Here is a 20319-nt window from a genome sequence, read left to right as displayed (position 1 = left end):
TATGCAACTTTTAACCTGATTGGATGTAATTTTTTTATACCTACCGATTAGCAATTATTGCTAATTTTTATATGGAATTTTAGTTGGGTATAATGAGGAATATTTGGTGTAAACTGTTGGTGTAAATTCTGATGTGGTTTTTTTTGTCACTCTAGACAATATCATTTTGAAATATTGCACTTATTACGGGAATGATTACTTAAGAAAATAAATAAAATGTAATTATGATAAAGAGATCTTTAAGATGGTGTGAAAGGAGCCCAAACAAAACAAGAAAGTTATTGAAAGCCAAACAAAACTGATTTTATGAGGTTTGTTGAAAGGAACTAAATGCAAAAAAAAGAAGAAAGACACACACCCCCGAATTTGTTGGGGGTAGTTAAAATTGATAATCCTGGCCTATTCTCTGGCTTTGCAGATGTTTCCTTGTTACAGTTCCAAAACCATATGGCTTCAACAATTCAGATAGGTCTAAGCATTTGCTTATGTTATCATATATTTATATATGACATAATGGAATTTTATTTTGGAAGTTCAGACATAAAAACATACTTGAATAAAAACACACTTGAATAAAAAGACATCTGCTGGTTTGTGGAATTTACTATTAAACTTAAAATTTAACAGTAGTGTCAAGGTCATAATTTCACTAATGAACTTTCTAATGTCCTGCATATTGTTTTTGGCTTTTATATTGTCAGTGTTTTATGATAAAGAGATCTCTGTGTATCTTTCAAGTGTTCGTAGCAAGAAAGAGAAACTAATTTTAATTGTCATGCAAAAGTGCTGAGAATATTGACAATGTAATATTGGTGATGACCAGCAGCAAAAACTTGAGCAATGTTTTTTACATGTGTAATAGGGCTGTATCTATTTACATTTTTAACTGATAATCCTGTAAAGTGATGTAAATGTAAAACACTCCATTGATTATGCTTCTGACCATATCTTCGTATGATAAAATACAAAGAAAAAAAGGAAATACAATTAAAAACATAGCAAGTAGCAAGCAAGTAGTCTTTCAGTGTTCATCTAAACCAGGGCTTTTCAACCAGTGGTACGGGTACCACCAGTGATACATTGGCACCTGGCAGGTGGTACGCAACCTTCCTAGAAAAGTGGTAGCAGGGGAGGGGAATGAGCTGAACCGGTGACAGCACTGCACAAGCCTGAGCGAGAGACGGCTGGAGCTGCAGGGCTGTCAGAACTCAGCGGAAGCGCCAGGATCAGCGCTTCTTCCCGGCTCTCAGGGCTCAGCGGAAATGCCAGGATCAGCGCCAGGCTCCAGCTGGAGCTCGGCGCTGATCCCGGTGCTTCTGCTGAGCCAAGAAGAAGCACCAATCAGCTGGAATGTTGCAGCATCTCCAGGGTCTTGTGATTTACATTCAGATGCTTGGCAACATATTTATGACGGGCACAGTGTCCCAGGGTCATGTGAAGTGACCAAAACCTGCTGCAACCACCCAGCAGAGGGGAAGGGAATAAAAACCAACCCCACCCCACCCCCACTGCCAATCCTCAACAGAAATGCTCACAACAATGAAAACCTCGGTCAGGAGGAAAAGCGCCACCGGGCGGGCAGGCAGCTGTCTTGTTCGGCTGTGGCTTGGGGGGCACTTTTTTCAGTGCCATTGTAACTTCAAACAGACACTAAGCGAATTGTTGTAAGTCAAGGACTACCTGTACTTCATCACTTTTTTCCTTTTTTTTTTGGTCATCAAGTTTTTGACCCCTTGCTAGGTGACTGGTGGTACTCGGATGTTGCCATATCCTAAAAGTGGTACAATGTGTGAAAAGGTTGAAAAGCCCTGTTCTAAACAGAATGATGACAAATACATCAAGTGAAAAAAATAAACCTGCCTAATTCCTTAATTTTCAAATTTTGGGGAGGCAAAGTTTAAGTTGTTCCACTTACTGCTTGACCATCTATTTTACTTGTAAAAGCAAATAAATGCAGTATACAAATATTTTATCTGGGCAATATACAGATATAAGTATATATATACACATATATACATACATACACAACACACACATACATAGTATGTATGTATGTTTTTTATTGCAAAATTACATTCAAAACAGCATGATCTGAACATTTCCTGAGGTACATTTTAAGAGTGTTACTTATCCACTCACACTACATTTAATAGCACAGCAGAATATTTCCTCTGTGTCAGATTTCAACTCTTTTATTTTAGAAATGCATAAGACCTCCTAAGTCTTCAATGATTCTAACAACATGTTTTCTAATTGAGCCTCTTTTGGACTGCACTGTGTCAAAATAATGTTGAATCTTGGTTTTTTTTCTTTGTTTTGTACAATGTTCAGGAAAACCATCTGGGCACACAGAGTCTTGTTTCTAGAGGAGAGAATTCTTAGTCATTGGACATCCTTCACCATTTGGAATGCTGGCAAACAGGGCAGAAAACTTTTTAGAAGTTTATCTCCAGCTAATCAGAACAAAGTAAGTTTGAACAAATATTTTTCAATATTTGTTCAATATTTGGGAAAACTGTAATGCTGTAACACTATACATTATTTGTCATGTATTTCACTTATTGTTTCATCTGCTTTGAGAAAAATAGCGACTTGTGAATTGAGAAAAAGGGCTGTTACTAGATTTTATTCATTCCATACTTTATTGTGTTAGCTCTATGCTATAGAAGTTAAATTATAAATAATAGCCCTTGGAAGCTACTGATATGTCCCAAGGCAGTGTATGGAAGGGAATTTGTTAAGAAATAGATATAGAGAGAGGTTTCTATTCTACCTTAATATATATCAAAGGTGTTTCAAAATAGCTATTGTTCACATGATGAGATATAATGTTTTTGCAAAGGAAAGATCATTGTCTTCTTTTTTTAGAAAAGAAAAACTGTGGTTTGATTAGCATTTTGTCTTACACTCCATAAGTGTTGCATACAAACTCAGATTTATGAAACTTGTTGAGTAGTTTAAGACCACCCTCTTTAACTGTAAATAAAATAGTAAACAGATTATTGTCCATAAAAGAAGCTTGACTGCCGGACATATGCAGATGATTATTTCTTTTACAGCTGACAGACTTTCCCACTCCAAAATGTTGAGTCATCTTAATCACTGGAGTGCAGTTTGCAAAATTGTTTGTTGCTATGGAAATGTCATCGTTTTTTCTTCCATTGTTGGGCAATATGCTTTGTAAAATCCCCTGAATGCTGTCGTTTATCATGTGATGAAATTGTTTCACAGCGGTGGGCCATAGTTTCAGACTTCAGTCAAGGAAAAGAGACTTCAGAAATGAAAAACAGCAATCAGTCCCTGAGGTTTCCTTTGCAGTTCATTATTTGTGAAGCCTTTCCCTGATCAGTTGAATGTGGCCATGAGTATGAATCGAAGCAGTTTTCTTAAGCTGATTTTCAGCAGATGTAGTGATTCCTGACCAGTTGTTGTGTATTTTATAACAATGCAGACAGTTTTATAACTCTGGTTTGGTACAGCAACCAAACAGTACAAGTACAGACTTCAATGGATAGTTAGGACTATAGAAAAAAAAACAATTGCAACCTGCCTTTCATTGAGGACCTTATATTTCATGAACCAGAAAGAGGGTTGAGAAAATATCTACAGACTCCTCACATCCTGGACATAAACTCTTTCCATTTCTCCCCTCATGACGTTGCTATAGATAGAGCATTGCATGCCAAAACAACTAGACACAAAGATAGTTTCTTCCCCCATGTTGTCACTCTGCTAAACACCTAATTCCCATAGCACTTTCTTATGTTTAAGGATATTTATCTATCTAGTAGGGCAGAACAGAACAGAAAAGAATAACAGAGTTGGAAGGGACCTTGGAGGTCTTCTATCTAGTCCAAATCCCTGCTTAGGTAGGAAATCCTATATCATTCCAGAGAAATGGTTGTCCAGTCTCTTCTTAAAAACCTCCAGTGTTGGAGCATTCACAGCTTCTGGAGGCAGGTTGTTCCACTTATTGTTTTAACTGTCAGGAAATTTCTCCTTAGATCTAGGTTGCTTCTCTCCTTGATTAGTTTCCATCTGTTGCTTCTTCTTCTGCCTTCAGGTGCTTTGGAGAGTAGGTTGATTCCTTCTTCTTTGTGGCAAACCCTTAGATATTGGAACACTGCCATCATGTCATCTAAGCTGACCTTTCCATAACATTTTCTTAGGCAACACTGTGGGCCAGAATATCAAGGTTGCAATTAAAGTTGTTTCTTTTTTGCCTTGCTAGGCAATTGAAAAAAAGAGCTGGAAATATTAGCCCAGTCAGTACAGTTTGTTATTTTGTAACAATCCGAGAAAAGATGTTTGTGCCTGCCTCACTTTTCTCAGTTATGGCTGATTTCAAGTGAGTGTGTTTGATCATGATTTACTACACGGGTCCCCAACACTCAGTCCGTGGACCAGCACCAGTCCGCAGCATGCCACCAACCGGGCCACACAAGCAAAGCCACCTTCGCGGGATGCAGGCAGTACGCAAAACCACACTCCCTCTGATCCATTGAAAAACCTTTCTCCACAGCACCAGTCCCTGGTGCCCAAAAGGTTGGGGACCTCTGATTTACTAGACTGATATTAAGAGAATGCTTTCCTTGTAGCTTTTTAGCTAGAATATCAGCAGAGTATTAAATTATCAGAAAAATCCAGGATCTAGTAGAAATATAGAACACAGACTAACAGAGCTGAAAAGGACCTTGGAGATCTTCTAGTCCAACCTTCTGCTCAAGCTGGAGACCCTATACCATGTCAGAGAAATGACTGTCCAATCTCTTCCTAAAGACCTCCAGTGATGGAGAACCACAACTTCTGGAGGCAAGTCATTCCACTGATTAATTGTTCTAATTGTTCAGGAATTTCTCCTTAGTTCTAGATTGGATGTTTCCTTCATAAATTTCAATCCGTTACTTCTTAATCCTTCCCACAGGTGCTTTGGAAAATAGGTTGACCCCGTCCTTTCTGACAGGCCCTTAAATATTGGAAGGCTGCTATCATGTCACCCATAGTCCTTCTTTTCATTAAATTAGACATACCCAGTTCCTGCAGCCATTCATATGTTTTCGCCTCAATGTTTATTGCTCTTTGTTGTTCTTCTCTGAACTCTTTCTAGAGTCTCAACATCATTTTTGCATCAAACTGGATGCAGTATTCCAAGTGTGGTCTTATCAAAGTAGTATAAACTGGTAGTAACACTTCACAGTTTTCAACCATATATGATACAGCTTTATGCCTAAAATTTCCTCTCAGAATAGGTGCACAAAACCACTTCTCTTCCTCTAAGAAGCAGACTAGTAAACTTATTTTTCTTTATTCCCCAAACTTTCTGTTCCTTAGAATGTCTAAGTATGTTTTATCATTCTTGCTCTTGTTACTATCTCCCTTCCATTGGTTAAAATTGAGACTATAAGTTAGATGGGACAAGGTTTTTTCTTTCTTTGCTTTGCAGGTGTCCCCCTGTAGTGTATGTTACTGGCAAAGAAATTGCCTATTTTCTGTTGACTAGGGAAGAGTAAGCAACTAGACGCCTTCCAATTGATTTGATTTCATCTTGCCTTAATCCTAACTAGGATGGCCAATGGCAATGGGTTATGAGTTTTGGAGAGCCAAGCATCTAGATAACAGTAAAACATGTATCCCCTGGAAGTATGGAGAAGTGGTGCTTATAGCAACAGTGTTCTTGCAGCCAGAACTCGTTTTTCACATATGTTTGGTTTATTTGCAATTGTTTCCATAAACTAATAGGCCTGATCTATTAACTAATTGGCTATCATCTGGTTTCTCCCGCAATAGCTACTTGCTAGTTTTAGTAATTTGTTACCTGGTTTGGCAGTATCATGCATGAAAAGAATCTTGGGAGTTGTGGTTGTAAGTCACCAACTTAATATAAATCAAGTGTGATTTGGATTAAAAAAAAAGAAAATTTAATTGTAGGTTCCACCAAGTAGCTTCGAAACCAAAAAAATCTTTACACTGTCCTGTTTTGTTCAAAACAAAAAGGAAATACTAAGAAAAGTTCCAAATAGCAAGATGAATCAGTTATCTTGGGAGATGAAGGAGTCTCTTCACTGGATGTTTTCAGGGAAAGCTGTTCAGCTATCTATGAGGGATGCTTTAATTCAGATCGCTGTCTTTAGCAGGGTGTTGTCTTTGATGTCGTAAATGACCGTAATGCTCTGAAATGTAAATCCAAGAAGTTTAGGTTTAAAGGGATTTGTTTTTGTAAAGTGTAAATGAGTATTATGCATATGTATTTGCTGAACAAGCATTTTTGTATTTGCATTTGTATTTTCATAATCTCTTTCACTCTCCTTCCTTCCTTCCTTCCTCCCTCCCTTCCCTGCCCTTCCCTCCCCTTCCCTGCCATTCCCTTCCCTCCCCTTCTCTCCCTTCCCTTCCCTTCCCTTCCCTTTCTTGTATATATTTCTTGCCTTCAGTTGGTCTTATTCTGGTTCTCAAATAGGTATTTTGCCTAGGTTTCTCCCATAGTTCTGAGTAAGTAACCAGACCCTGTCACCGGGCACCTGAGAAAAAGACCTCTTTTCTCAGATTTATCCAAGTTTGCATGTGTTTTCCCACAGGATTCCAGAATATCTCCCACATTGCATGTGAACTTGTATGTACAGAATGGAGCCAATTGAGAAGGTTTGTCTGATAAAATCCATCATATATGCAAGAGGGTTATGTGCTATTGTTTTTGGTACTTTGGAAAACAACAATTGTAGACTCATTGAGTTACATGTTTTCTTCTCAAATAGAGTTAGGACAAGCTTTAGGAATCTAATTATTATTATTTTTTTAGAAAATTGGTAACATTTCAAGGTCCACCCTATTGTAACAACAGCCATTCTGTTATGGTTGCCATTCTGAATAGTTTTAAGAAACTGGGTTCCTAACTGTATCTTTTTCAAATTTAAGGGATTGACAGAGCATGGTTGTAGTATTTCTGCAAGACTGAAGCTGAACAGACCTTTTTTGTTAAAAAAAGCATCCAATTCATTTTGAGCTTGCAGCTGTAGAAAACCAATCTTTTATGGGATGCTTAAAGGTCTGCTTTATGCTTGTCTATCCAGCTTCACTATCATGAATGTTAGAGTTACTTTTATGACTTCATTCTGCCATTCAAGTTGCCAAAGCAATTTTAATGAGAAAAGGAAAAAAAAAACTAAAAAATTCTATCCTTCAGTTGAACAAATGGTGCCACCACAATCACATGTGAAAATGTGCAACTTTGTATAGTTTTCTGTCCAGGAAATTTTATGCAACTAAATAGATAAAGTTTTGACTTTAAAGAAATAATAAATATAAGCTCAAATACCCTAAAATAGACAGGAAAGCCGCTATTCTATCACCATTCACCTATATATTACATGTTTAAATACATACACTTATGCAAACAGCCTCATCTATATTTTATTGTACTTCATTTGAAAAGGGGAAGGAGTGATATATAAAGATGTGGAAATTCAGGAAATTGCCCTTGCAAAACAAAGCATCATCATATTCCTTAATATATTGCTGACATAATGGGAAAAAATCTAGTCTTTTTTCCTCAGTTGTAATATTATATTTCCAAATATCTTAGCCTTAAAAATAACATTTTTTTAAAAATGTGATTCTTGCTTTTCTATGATAAAGCAAAAGAAAGAATCTCTTCCTTTGTAGTTTGGATTCTCTTTTTTTGTGTGTTTATTGTCCTGACAAATTTTAGTACATGGCTGCCTGTGTGCAAGACCCACTTGAAGTGCATCTTCAGAGCCAATTGCATTGAGGCAGAACAGAGAGCAGTGGCTTGCCTTGTTACATTTGCTTCGTTATAATTATTTGCCCTGTGATTTTGGATTCTTTTTGGTTTGTAGATCTCAATGATATGGACTGCGTATGTGCAGAAATTAGTACTTTTCTTTCATTCTTTCTGCTCCTTATTTTTTGCTATCTTATTCAATTCGCTAAGACAGGACTGGCTATAAATTTAAGAGGGTTGGCTCAATGTCCCTATGCAAGGGGGACTGTCTAAAGGTCTTTTATTGAAGAAATTCCCCTTTGACCTTGGAAATTTGTGCATGTAGTCAAATTCATATAACATTTCTGGGAAAGTGATTGATAGATGATAACCCTGTAGTTCCAGAAGAAACTCTTCCATCATTCAAGAAACCTGCAATCCAAAATTTTGCTGCTGGGTAACATAATCAAGAAGGCACTACTAAATAGTGATTTAGAGTGTCATGTAATGCAGAGGTCCCCAAACTTTTGGGCACCAGACGTTTTTCCACAGATCGGAGGGTGCATGGTTTTGTGTGCTGCCTACATCCCATGGATGGGGCTTTGCTTGTTTCTGTGGACCGGTTGCTGGTATGCCGCGGCCCGGTACTGGGCCATGGACCGGGGGTTGGAGACCCCTGATGTAATGAGTGTAAGGAGACTGTACTCCTAGTATAGCAAAAATTGCACTATTCAATGCAAAGACCATTTATTTTTAAAGGATGAATATATGATAGTTTGTATTTTCCTTATTAGTATCTCTTATTAAAAGGAATAATTTATGGGCATTTTGCACATATTTAAGACTTTGTTTTGTGAGGTATTTTAGGTAAGTCATACAAATGTAGGCACAAGAGCCTGTTGGGGAGAAATTTAAAAAAATGTTCATTACCATCTTCTAAAAATGAGCTTAATAGTGATATTCTAAAGTAAGTAGTTCATAAGGCCATCCTAGAAAACCAGACCTCTTCTGATTGCATAAATAATGAGGCACATGATTGTTTCCTGCTTTTGGATGCATACCACTTCTGCTTATTATTTTTATTTTTCTTTAAAATGTAAATAATAATATTACAAAAATAAACAAATAAAGATGAGGGCCATCCATGTGGATATATGTTATTATGGAGTGTATCTGAGATTGCTGGTTATTGCTATAATGGTATCTGAACTATTAATCAGTTTCTTCAGTAATTGTTTTAATTTGTTTTAATGGATTTTTGCTATTATAATTTTGGTTACTTACTTATATCTGTTCTTTTTAGCTATATGAGCCAGCCCACACAGACATACAGTATGTGAGAAGAGCGGCTATATAAATTGAACAAATAAAATAAGAAAAGCAGAACTCTGTATTAAATGGCCCACCTGCTAAATTACGTTTTTATATAGCACACAGTCCAACAGGTTCTTTATGACCTTAACAACAGAGCAACAGACCATTTCTTTTTGTCTACCTCTCCCCTTTAGGTGACTGCATTTTGTGATGTGGATAAAAATAAAATCACTAAAGCATTTTACATATATGAAGAATCTAAGGTTGGTAATATTCTTGGTTTAGCTATTATTATTATTATTATTTGTGAAATGGTTTTTTATCATTATGTGACTACAGTGCACACCAAGCTGCAAAACTTTTAACATATTGGAATTGAGCCTATATTAGGAGTTACATACCCTTTATGGAAAACATGTTTCATTCAGAAACACAACTGTTATATAAATTGAAATTAAATACGCAAATTCAGAGTATATTGTTAAATGCTGTGTGGAATCCCCTTATCTATTCGTAATGTATTTGTAAAATTGGGACCCAAATTGGGAAATACAGAAATTCCGAATAAAATAGAAGCTTGTTTTTGATTGAATAGTAATTCTCATTCCTAAGAACTCCAGAAGTGAGGCAGATTCAGAAAATTTCCAGATGTCAGACGCATTCGACACTCCATTTTATAGAACATGTCTTTATGCACTATTTTTAATGTTTTATATTTTATGAACAGTTCATATTTGTAATATAACATTAGTTGGAGGTTAACAATTGGCTTAATGCAATTTACTGCATGTGTTCACAAAAAAAAAAGAGCCTGTGATCAAATTAATTGACCATAGAAGGGTTTTGGCCACTAGCTGGCACTCTTTATTCTCCTTATAAACTACTATCCTCTTAAACATAGATTAAATAAAGCAGGAGAGAAAGGAGTCTTCAGAACAAAAGAAAAACAAAACTTAAAGTTTCCAAATAAAACCTCACCTACTTGAAAATTTCATCCTGATGTTTTTATTTCTCTTCTCCCCCCCCCCCCCCCAAAGTGTCTATGTGATGGAATAAAACAGAGTACAATAGAATAGCAGCCTTGGTGGAGCAGTGGGCTAATGCCTCCTTAAGTAACACCAGCTGCCTGCAATTAGTGCAGGTTCGCATCCCACCAGGCTCAAGGTTGACTCAGCCTTCCATCCTTCCGAGGTAGGTAAAATGAGGACCCAGATTGTTGGGGGCAATTAAGCTGACTTTGTAATAATGCCGCTTGGGTGTGTGTGTGAAAGCCCTAATAAGCAGGCATATACATAGAATGAAGGCTACTGCTAAGCTTGTAAGCCGCCCTGAGTCTTCGGAGAAGGGCGGGATATAAATGGAATTAAAAAAAAAAGAATGGAATTGGTTATTGTAAATTCGATATTCTTCTACAAGGCTAAGAAAAATAGTCAATAAAAAAAGTGCTGCTCCAGAGACTAAAGTCTGAACTCTGCTTCAGGAGGAATCTAGGACATTATGATCCTATTCAGAGGCCAAAGGAACATTAAAGGCAATTCAGTTGTCATGGAATTTGAGAAATAATGTAGAGTGGAAAGAAAGGAAGAGGTATTGTGACGGAAGGCAGTTAGGAGAGAATCTCACAGGAGGATCTTGTCCTTTCCATTGCCTTTTCTAGAGACAAAACAGGGGAAAGGATTACCTTCCGAGTCCAGATCATGCACTGATCAAGTTCAGTATTTTTGCAACTACACATCCCACAATGGAATTTCCAAAACTAGGTATTTTGCAACAGGATAATGATACATAAGCCATGAGGGGAAAGGAGATTTGGTTAACCACATGCTAACAAGGAAGCGGTATAAAGGAAAACTGGCAACCACAGAACTATTTCAGAAACTATGCTTTTCATTGTAATAAGCTCAAAGGGACAGCTGTAGTGTATCAAAACTGACCAAGAAATGTACTGATCTCTGTTCAGGAAACTTCCAAACCCAGAATTCCAATTCTTCATTTCAAAGAAGCTTCCCCACCTTTAATTATTTGTGTGAAATTGGTGAGTATAATTTTGAGTCCAGTATGTGAAATCCACATTTTTTGCCATTTTCTACTAAAGTATATTTTAAATGACTATTGATATCGTGGCTTTTCTCGTTCAAGATTAGAACAAGTTTTTAAAGAAAGGAATAGAATCTGGGCTGATTTTGAGATGGCCTCACATACACAGCTCTTCTTGGTGATTTGACCCACCGTCAGCCTTAGGTTAGAATTGTGCTCATGGTAGTCAAAGTACACAGTTTTAATGTTTATAATTGTGTGATTATTTATATAAAACTACATCTATTCTTGCATATTAAGAATTTTGAAGCATTCATTATATATTTTCAAGGTATCTGGTGCTTACTTTAACCACGTTTGTTTCCAGATTTAATTTCCTTCCTTCCTAGCTCTTGTTCTTTACTTTATTAAAAGTAAACCCAGAACATCAAGCTTATTTTAATAAATTTGTTATCTTTGAAGAGATGTGCCAAGTTTCTACATATATTAAAGATGCTACAAAAGAAGACATCCAAGTCAGAATAAGCATGGACTAAGTGTGATTTAACCTGTGTAGTTTCTTTTTGTTGAATCAAAATTGGATATGATTATGCAGTCTCTTTGCTCAAGCACGTGGTATCTTAATTTTCCTCTTCAGTTGTTTATTTAACTAGAAACACTTCTGTTAGTTCATTGCATGTATGTCAGAGGCATTGATCCTTTTTGCTTTCCTAAGCTATTCTTCTATTTGGAACTGAAAGATAGGGCTTGTTTCATTAATAGGCAAAATCAGTACAAAGTCTGGCCAGCCAAGGACTGCGCCTCGGCACTAAACAACCAGAGTCATTGGTTGAGATGGATGGTCGCAGAAATAAATAAATGTAGAGTTGACTCCTGGATATTTATACCTCTAGCCGATGAGTATAGTTTTCAATTTATGTTGGCAAGCATAATTTTATCAACTCTGGGAATGGAGAGAGAAGAGATAGTATCAAAATGACTCTTCCAGTGAGATCTTCCAGAGAAAGAGAAAGAAAGATTGGATGGATGGATGGATGGATAGATGGATGGACGGAAAGATAAAACATAAAAAGAAAGATAAATGAATGCAGGCTAATATATAATAAGGAATGCAAACCCAAAAAGAAATTAAAAAGAAATCTATACGTGCAAGAAAATTAAAAAGTGAAAGCTCTGTAAAGGGCTTTCGACTGGAGCCAGAGCCGTGCGTAAGTTCCGGCATCTTCTTTTTTTAACAACAACACCAAAAAAACCCAACCACTGGATAGATAGATAGATAGATAGATAGATAGATAGATAGATAGATAGATAGATAGATAGGTAGAGAATAGAGAAATTATATATATAGAGAGAAATAGAGATAAATTGCTAGAGATAGAGATAGCTTTTTCCGCCACTTCTTTACTATAAAGTAAATCTCACTGTGGCTTCTAATTGTTTGGCTAAGTCATTTCATTGCAAGCCAAACGGTAGGGGAAATGATTTTAAAATTAGCTAACACTTGTTCAAAGGAATTTAATGTTTGATATGATGATATTATACAAACTAAGGATACCTCCCAAATTCCAAATGAGCCTTTTGAATTTTTGTTTGTTCAGAGGGCACAAAAGAAGGAGATGAAAAATAAAGCTACTGTGCTATGGGCTTGCTGCTGGTGTACCTTTCGCCTACTCGCGCAGCAGCAGCCCTGCCTGAGCTTCTCGATATCCTCTCAGGGCTGGTGATTGAGTTTCCCAAACTTATGGTTTTGGGAGACTTCAATCTACCATCCCTGGGAGGAGCATCTGAGTTAGCTCGGGAGTTCATGGCTTCCATGACGGCCATGGACCTGACGCAAGTAATTCATGGACCGACTCATGAGGGAGGCCACACCCTTGACTTGGTTTTCTTATCTGGTCGGTGGTTAGATGATCTTGGTGGGGGCTCCCCAATTGTTATGCCCCTGTCATGGACCGATCATCATCTCCTGCGGCTGGTCTTCCGTTTTGCCACTCCCCACCGTGGGGTTGTTGAGCCAACCAGATGGTTCCGCCCCAGGCGCTTAATGGACCCTGAGAGGTTCCAGGCAGCACTGGGGTCCCCACGTGCCTCCTCAGCTCACAGCTCGGCAGATGCCTTAGTGGAAGCCTGGGAAAGGACGGCCACGGAGGCACTTGACCGAGTTGTACCCTTGCGGCCCCTGACTCGGCGCAGATCCCAATGGGCTCCATGGTTCTCCGCGGAGCTCTGGGAGATGAAGCGTCGGAGACGGGGCCTAGAGAGCGTTTGGAGGTCCAGCCGATCTGAATCCGACCGATTGCGACTAAGAACCCATATTAGGTCTTATCTCGCAGCGATGAGGGTGGCGAGGTCTAACTACTTCGCTGCCCTCATCGCGTCCGCAGATAATTGCCCGGCCGCCCTGTTTAGGGTGACCCGCTCCCTCCTTAATCAGGAGGTGAGTGAGGAACCCTTGCAGGGGCGTGCCGAGGAATTTAGTCAACATCTGTCGGACAAAATCGCTCGGATTCGGACCGGTCTGGACTCCGACTGGGCAGTATCGGACGATCAGGACACGAGCGGTCTTGTCAATGTTACCTGGGAGGAGTTCGATCCTGTAACTCCGGAGGAAGTGGACAGGATTATGGGGAGGCTGAGCTCCACCACATGTTTATTTGACCCGTGCCCTTCCTGGCTGGTTTATGCAGCCCGGGAGGGGACACGAGGCTGGTTCCAGGCGGTTATATCTGCCTCTTTGAGTGAGGGTAGTTTTCCCGGCGCCTTGAAAGAGGCGGTGGTAAGACCTCTCCTCAAGAAGCCTGCCTTGGACCCGGCTGTGTTGAATAACTTTCGTCCGGTCTCCAACCTTCGCTTTCTTGCGAAGGTTGTTGAGAGTGTGGTGGCGCATCAGCTCCCTCTGGTCCTGGATGAAGCGGATTATCTAGACCCGTACCAATCGGGCTTCAGGCCCGGGTACAGCACGGAGACGGCATTGGTTGCGCTGGTGAATGATCTCTGGAGGGCTCGGGACAAGGGATATTCCTCTGTCCTAGTCCTATTAGACCTCTCAGCGGCTTTCGATACCATCGACCATGGTATCCTGCTGCGGCGTCTCGGGATTGGGAGTGGGAGGCACGGTTCTTCAGTGGTTCTCCTCCTATCTCCTGGGACGCTCGCAGTCGGTGTTGGCAGGGGGGCAGAGGTCGACCGCGAGGCCTCTCGTTTGTGGAGTCCCTCAGGGGTCGGTCCTCTCGCCTCTCCTGTTCAACATCTACATGAAACCGCTGGGTGAGATCATTCGTGGTTTTGGAGTTGGGTATCATCAGTATGCTGATGATACCCAACTTTTCATTTCGACCCCAAACCACCCCAGTGATGCCCTCGACGTGATGTCCCGGTGCCTGGAGGCGGTCCGGGTCTGGATGGGGAGGAACAGGCTTCGACTCAACCCTGACAAGACTGAGTGGCTGTGCGTACCGGCATCTCGGGATATTCAGGATATCCCACCCCTCACTATGGGGGGTGAGTCATTACCTCCTGTAGATAGGGCTCGCAACTTGGGAGTCCTCCTAGATTCACAGCTCTCCCTAGAAGACCATATAGTAGCTGTGACTAGGGGGGCCTTCGCCCAGGTTCGCCTGGTGCGCCAGTTGCGGCCCTATCTAGACCGGGATGCCTTACGTACGGTCACTCATGCGCTCGTGACCTCTCGTCTTGATTACTGCAACGCTCTCTACATGGGGCTACCCTTGAAGACCACTCGGAGGCTCCAACTGGTACAGAATGCAGCCGCGAGAGTTGTATTGGGAGTTTCCCGATACTCCCATGTCACACCTTTGCTCCGCGAGCTGCATTGGCTACCAGTTGTCTTCCGGGTGAGGTTCAAGGTGTTAGTAATGACCTACAAAGCCCTTCATGGCATGGGTCCGGAATACCTTGGGGAGCACCTGCAGCCGGCGTCAACTTCCCTCCGCCCAGTACGCTCCCACAGAGAGGGCCTCCTCAGGGTGCCACCGGTCAAAGAATGCCGACTGGTGGCCCCCAGGGGGAGGGCGTTCTCTGTGGGTGCACCGGATTTATGGAACCATCTTCCGGTCGAGCTCCGGATGGCGCCCGATCTCCGCTCCTTCCGGCGCGATCTTAAAACCCATCTCTTTAAACAAGCTGGCCTGGTCTGATGGGACGGGGTGGGATTTTTATAAATGAACTTCAATTTTAATCTGTATTAATTTATTATGGGCATTGTTTAATCACGTTTTAATAATTTTTAATTTTTGTATCTAGTTTTTATGTATTGCCCTGTTCACCGCCCTGAGTCCTCCGGGAGAAGGGCGGTATATAAATTAAATAAATAAATAAATAAATAAATAAATATAATGTCCTTCTGATTTGGCATCTTACTTGTCTTGTAGTCTATGCTAAGCGTATTAAGGAATTGAAGGAAGATGAACTGTATTAAACCCAACAGTTGGATTACAGTAATGAGGGCTGCAGAAAAGTGGGTGAAGAAGAAAATACTTTGTCGACAGTGTTATAAAGTGAGAAATAGGATGATGTTTCAAAACAAATGATGCTGCTATTGTACATCATGCTATAGTACACCATCCTATACAGGAATTGCAGAACAGTTGTGTAATTTTGACCAGTACATGTGAGTTCTGATTTTGCTCTACTATGTTCTGTTTCAGAAGCACAATTCAAGAAACATCAATAATTGGAGAAATTCAAAACGTGATGACAAATAGCATAAGACAATTTAGAATGCTTGTATTTTCCTTAGCCATTTAAAATCCCCTGATTATTAGGGAATCCATGCCTTTATATTAGCCTTCCTATATTTAGCATCAATATCTGTTCTCTAGTTACTGTATTAATGAATGCCAGAAATAAGACATTCTCAATGATAGCCTTGCATTTATGAAATTGCTTTCTTCTCTTTAGATTCCTGTGGTTTCATCATTAATAATAATTTTAAAATAATCTTTCATTTATATGGTATCACCTTAATGGTCATTTTAGGTTTGCATTTATTTATTTATTGCTACATCTTATAAGGAATTTTAGAATATGATTTAGGCAAGTTTTCTAATAAAAGCAAAATAAGTTTAGAACTAGCAAATGAAAGGAATCAATAATAAACTTCTATAATTAAAAATAAATAAGAAATTATTTTCCATGTATTTAAAACTGACAGCGGAGGCAAGGAAAGAATTGCTCACTGAATTCCTTGAGGTTCAGATGAGAACATGTCAATTTAAATTATAGGAAGGCAGGTTTAACGTTAGGCAATGAAATGTAAGAGAAAAAGTAATATGGGGATATTGTGCAATCTCTTTTTTCTTTGGTGATCAAAAAGTGAATGGCTAAACAGGTACTAGTGAAGGTTCCTTTCCAAATTGTAGCAGGACTTGACGTGGTGAACCCCTCCTTGTACAATTAGATTTTTAAATAACATTTGATACCATCAAACTTGGAAAACCTCAGAGGATTGGAAATGGAGGGTGGTGTTTTGCAGTGGTTCCACTCCTTCCCGACTGGGCAGTTGTAATCATTCTTTAATCAGACAGGTTGACTCTTTGGACCCTTCAGGGCTTGATCTTTTTCTCATTCCCCATTTCAGTGTGCCATTTATCATCTGCAAAGTGAATTATTTCATTCAAAACTGTAAAGTCTAAGATATTGTAACTACTATTAATGTTAAGACTTCATTCCCACAACACATTTAATCTGGTCAATCATTCTACAATATGATCACGTTAACTGAGTCAAAAGTCACTATTTTAGGAACAGAGTCCTTGCTTACTTTCTCTAGGAACTGCCTGGTGCCCCAGGTATCTTTGAACAAGGGCAAGTCATCATTATGTCACCAGCCCCTCCTCCCCTGCCAGTTACATAGACAGCAGTAGAAGTGGAAGGAGGTGGAAAATAAGTGAAGGCATGAAAGTTGTGTTGTTCTAAGTCCCAGTTCTTTGAAAGGTGCTCACCTGTCATTCGTTCTGGCCACTTGTTGATACTAGTGAGCACCTTCAAGCAATCCCCTCCCTTTCCCACTAGCCATTTTGCCAGTCCCATAACATCAGCGTCTCCTTCAGACAGGAGAAAACAAGCTACCAGTGGAAATAATAAGGCTACGTCCCCAAATAATCCCCAAGAAGAAAAAGGTACAATCTTTGCAAGGAAAAGAAAGCATTGAATGAGGGAGAAAATAAAGGTAAAGGTCAGAGCAATCTCCAACCTGATGCAATACTATGCCCAACACAAAGGTAACTAAGAAGGAAAGATCAATTAATAGTTACTTTCCATTTCATTTCATGGAGTGTCTGCAAGTAGATCTGTTACCAGGGGTGTCAAACTCAATTTCATTGAGGGCCACATCAGCATTGCGGTTGCCCTCAAGGGGCCGGGTGGGTATGGCCAGGGTGGGCGTGGCCTACTGGGTGGGCGTGGCTAGACTGTGTATGGCCTGGGTGGGCATGGCCAGCTCTACATTGTTTGCATCAAGGGTGCCTATGGGGGCCTGGGCAAGAGTGGGACAGATCTGAGGGTCTCTGGCAGAAGGAGGGTCTCTGGGCCAGGGCCAAGGCAGAGGGGGCCGTTCCCTCACTGTTTCCAGGATGGCTTCGCGGGCCACATGAAACCACTAAGCGGGCCGGATCCGGCCCCTGGGCCTTGTGTTTGACATGTCTGTGTTACTCTCATAGCTACTGAAGCATCCTCTCAAATGTACTCTTATAACATCTCTCCTGAGAATATGTATCTTCATTTGCAAATTCCAGGAGCAAGTTCAATTTTAATTTAACTCGTTTTATTGAGGCTGTTAAATATGGTTTTGGGAGTTTGTGAGCTTCTGTTTACATGTGTGTATGTTAAGCATATGCAGTCTCTCATTGCCATAGAACAATCACCTTTATGAAAATGCAGGCTCACAGTGACGGTCTGAAGGAGACAGTACCATCTTGGATGACCGAAAGCCAAGCCAAATTGCAAAAACAGCTCACTAAATTGTAAATTCTAAAATTGGAGTGAGGCTTCAATTAGAGCATGGCTCTGAGAAGTTTTGACTAAAGCTGCCTTCTGCTTTGGCTACTCTGCAAAATCCATCACCCCTTTCAGGAATCATTGACCTATCCTAGGAGATGTGCCCGGAAGCAGGAGATGGCCTTTCTTTAGCTAATACCATTGGAAGGCTTGGCTATTTGCTTTGGAAACACTTTAAACCTTTGGGCAGACCAGTCACCAACTGTGCAGCACACCTTCCATCCTGCAAGTTAGCTTGTTTTGGCATTCTCTTTAAAGTTCGGCTGCTAAGACAAAATAACTGCTCAATGTGTTCCTTACTGGGTATTTCAATAAAAACATACAGCACATGCGGAAAAAGGTATCAGCTAGCTAAGCAAAGAATGTTGCTATCCACATTTCATTGTTTAGGTTTCTGTAAAGCCTTGAGAAGAAAAGAAATCATTTGCAGTTGACAGTTCTTAATCTGGTGTAAACTCGGCCCAACCACTGAGTTTTAATATCCTTTGTATTTGCTTGTATTTAGGAAGAGAAATATACACTTCCTGACCAACCATTGTATTCAGTTCTTTGTCCATGCAGTTGAACATATTTTATAGATTGCTATTCATGCCGCAGGTTTTGCAGTTAGATTAGAGATTCCAGAACTTAACCTGGATTCAGTTTCCTTTGAAAGAGGAGGCTAACTGTGTTTTAAAACATTTGCATTAACAAATGAACTGATGATGACATACATTTTTACCCCCAAAGTCTTCCAGTTACACAGAGGTCATTTTGGCTTCCTAACTTGCTCTCTGTCTGTTTTCACGGTATCATTTCCTCTCTTCCTTTTGCAGTTACAAGCTTTGCTAGCCATCTCTGGTTCAAGCTTTAGTAGTGCAATTAAGAGTTCTCTCTTAGCTTTAGCTCACCATCTCTAATAGAATAATAATAGCTTTCCATGGGGAGTGCTGTGAGATTACGGAGAGGGTACAGATGATGTGTCTTGAATATTTGGAAAAACCTGCATAAATACTAAATGTTATGTTTGCTTTGCTGTTCATACACAAAAGCAATAGGGTCTTTGTTCTCACTAATCTGAATGATGTATGCTTTAAGACTAATGCTGCTGCAAACATGAATTACTTGTGCTCTGAAATTAAAAGCTCAAAATAAATGCTGAAGTTGAGAATGATGTCACCTGATTTACTTGCTGATGAAGTATAGATGTGAGAGATATGTTATCATAACCTTATATGGCAAAAGAGAGGCAAGTAGACACAAGGTTCCTCTTCATACAGTAAACTGGAGGATCACCTTTAACCAGAGTTAATAGTCCAACTGCTTGTTGAAAGGTTTCTTTCAATGAAGAAGCCATTCATTATGCAAAATCCATCAGACTAATATGTTAAGCTGTCACTGCTATTATGCTGGCTAAGCTGCTTGAAAAAAAGTGCAGTTCCTGTGATTAAAAACAAAGTGTTATAACGGCTTTCAGGCTTTTTCTTCCAGGAGGTCAGCGTTTCACATATATTGCTAAATAGCAAAATATCAGTTGGCTGTTACTAGTGGTTGGTAATACCTAGAGTGAGTTAAGGGTTTTAGCTTGCCACCTACGTGCTTCATTTCCAGGGTCAAATTCTCCATCTATTCCTTTTATTTCCTACACATAAATCCTGTTCTAATGGTTCATCCTTCCCTGCCCTACTTGCTAGACCATTTCTCTAAACAAAGTCTATATACAACCAAACACCCTCCTGAATCCAAGTCTCAAGCTTCGCTGTATTGTTGTTAGCTGCGAAGTCATGTCCGACCCATCACGACCCTATGGACAACGTTCCTCCAGGCCTTCCTGTCCTCTACCATCTTCTGGAGTCCATTTAAGCTCACACCTACTGCTTCAGTGACTCCATCCAGCCACCTCATTCTCTGTCATCCCCTTCTTCTCTTGCCCTCAACCTTTCCCAGCATTAGGCTCTTCTCCAGTGAGTCCTTCCTTCTCATTAGTGGCCAAAGTATTTGAGTTTCAACTTCAGGATCTGGCCTTCTAAAGAGCAGTCAGGGTTGATCTCCTCTAGGACTGACCGGTTTGATCGCCTTGCAGTCCAAGGGACTCGCAGGAGTCTTCTCCAGCACCACAGTTCAAAGGCCTCAATTCTTTGGCGCTCAGCCTTTTTTATGGTCCAACTTTCACTGCCATACATTGCAACTGGGAAGACCATAGCCTTGACTATACACACTTTTGTTGACAGGGTATAAGTCTTATACTCAGCCGG

At 40.0% G+C, this 20319-nt stretch overlaps 1 protein-coding gene across 2 annotated transcripts in view; it reads left to right on the top strand.

Moving 5' to 3' along the window:
• B3GNTL1 (UDP-GlcNAc:betaGal beta-1,3-N-acetylglucosaminyltransferase like 1) overlaps positions 1–20319 on the top strand; it is a 161352-nt gene that overhangs the window by 118825 nt on the left and 22208 nt on the right. For both annotated transcript variants that reach the window (XR_014025583.1, XM_081320974.1), the window contains exons 9-11: positions 2332–2467; positions 9226–9294; positions 10992–11066. Coding sequence is in view for 1 of the 2 variants with exons in the window: in XM_081320974.1 (XP_081177100.1) it covers positions 2332–2467; positions 9226–9294; positions 10992–11066 (280 nt within the window). In the remaining variant the exon portion in view is untranslated. The remainder of the gene's footprint in view (positions 1–2331; positions 2468–9225; positions 9295–10991; positions 11067–20319) is intronic.

This window comes from Vipera berus, assembly GCF_964194415.1.
Source record: "Vipera berus genome assembly, chromosome: 2".
In the NCBI taxonomy this organism is placed as follows: domain Eukaryota; kingdom Metazoa; phylum Chordata; class Lepidosauria; order Squamata; family Viperidae; genus Vipera; species Vipera berus.
Note: the sequence above shows the minus strand (reverse complement) of the source record. Positions and strands in the feature narration are given on the sequence as shown.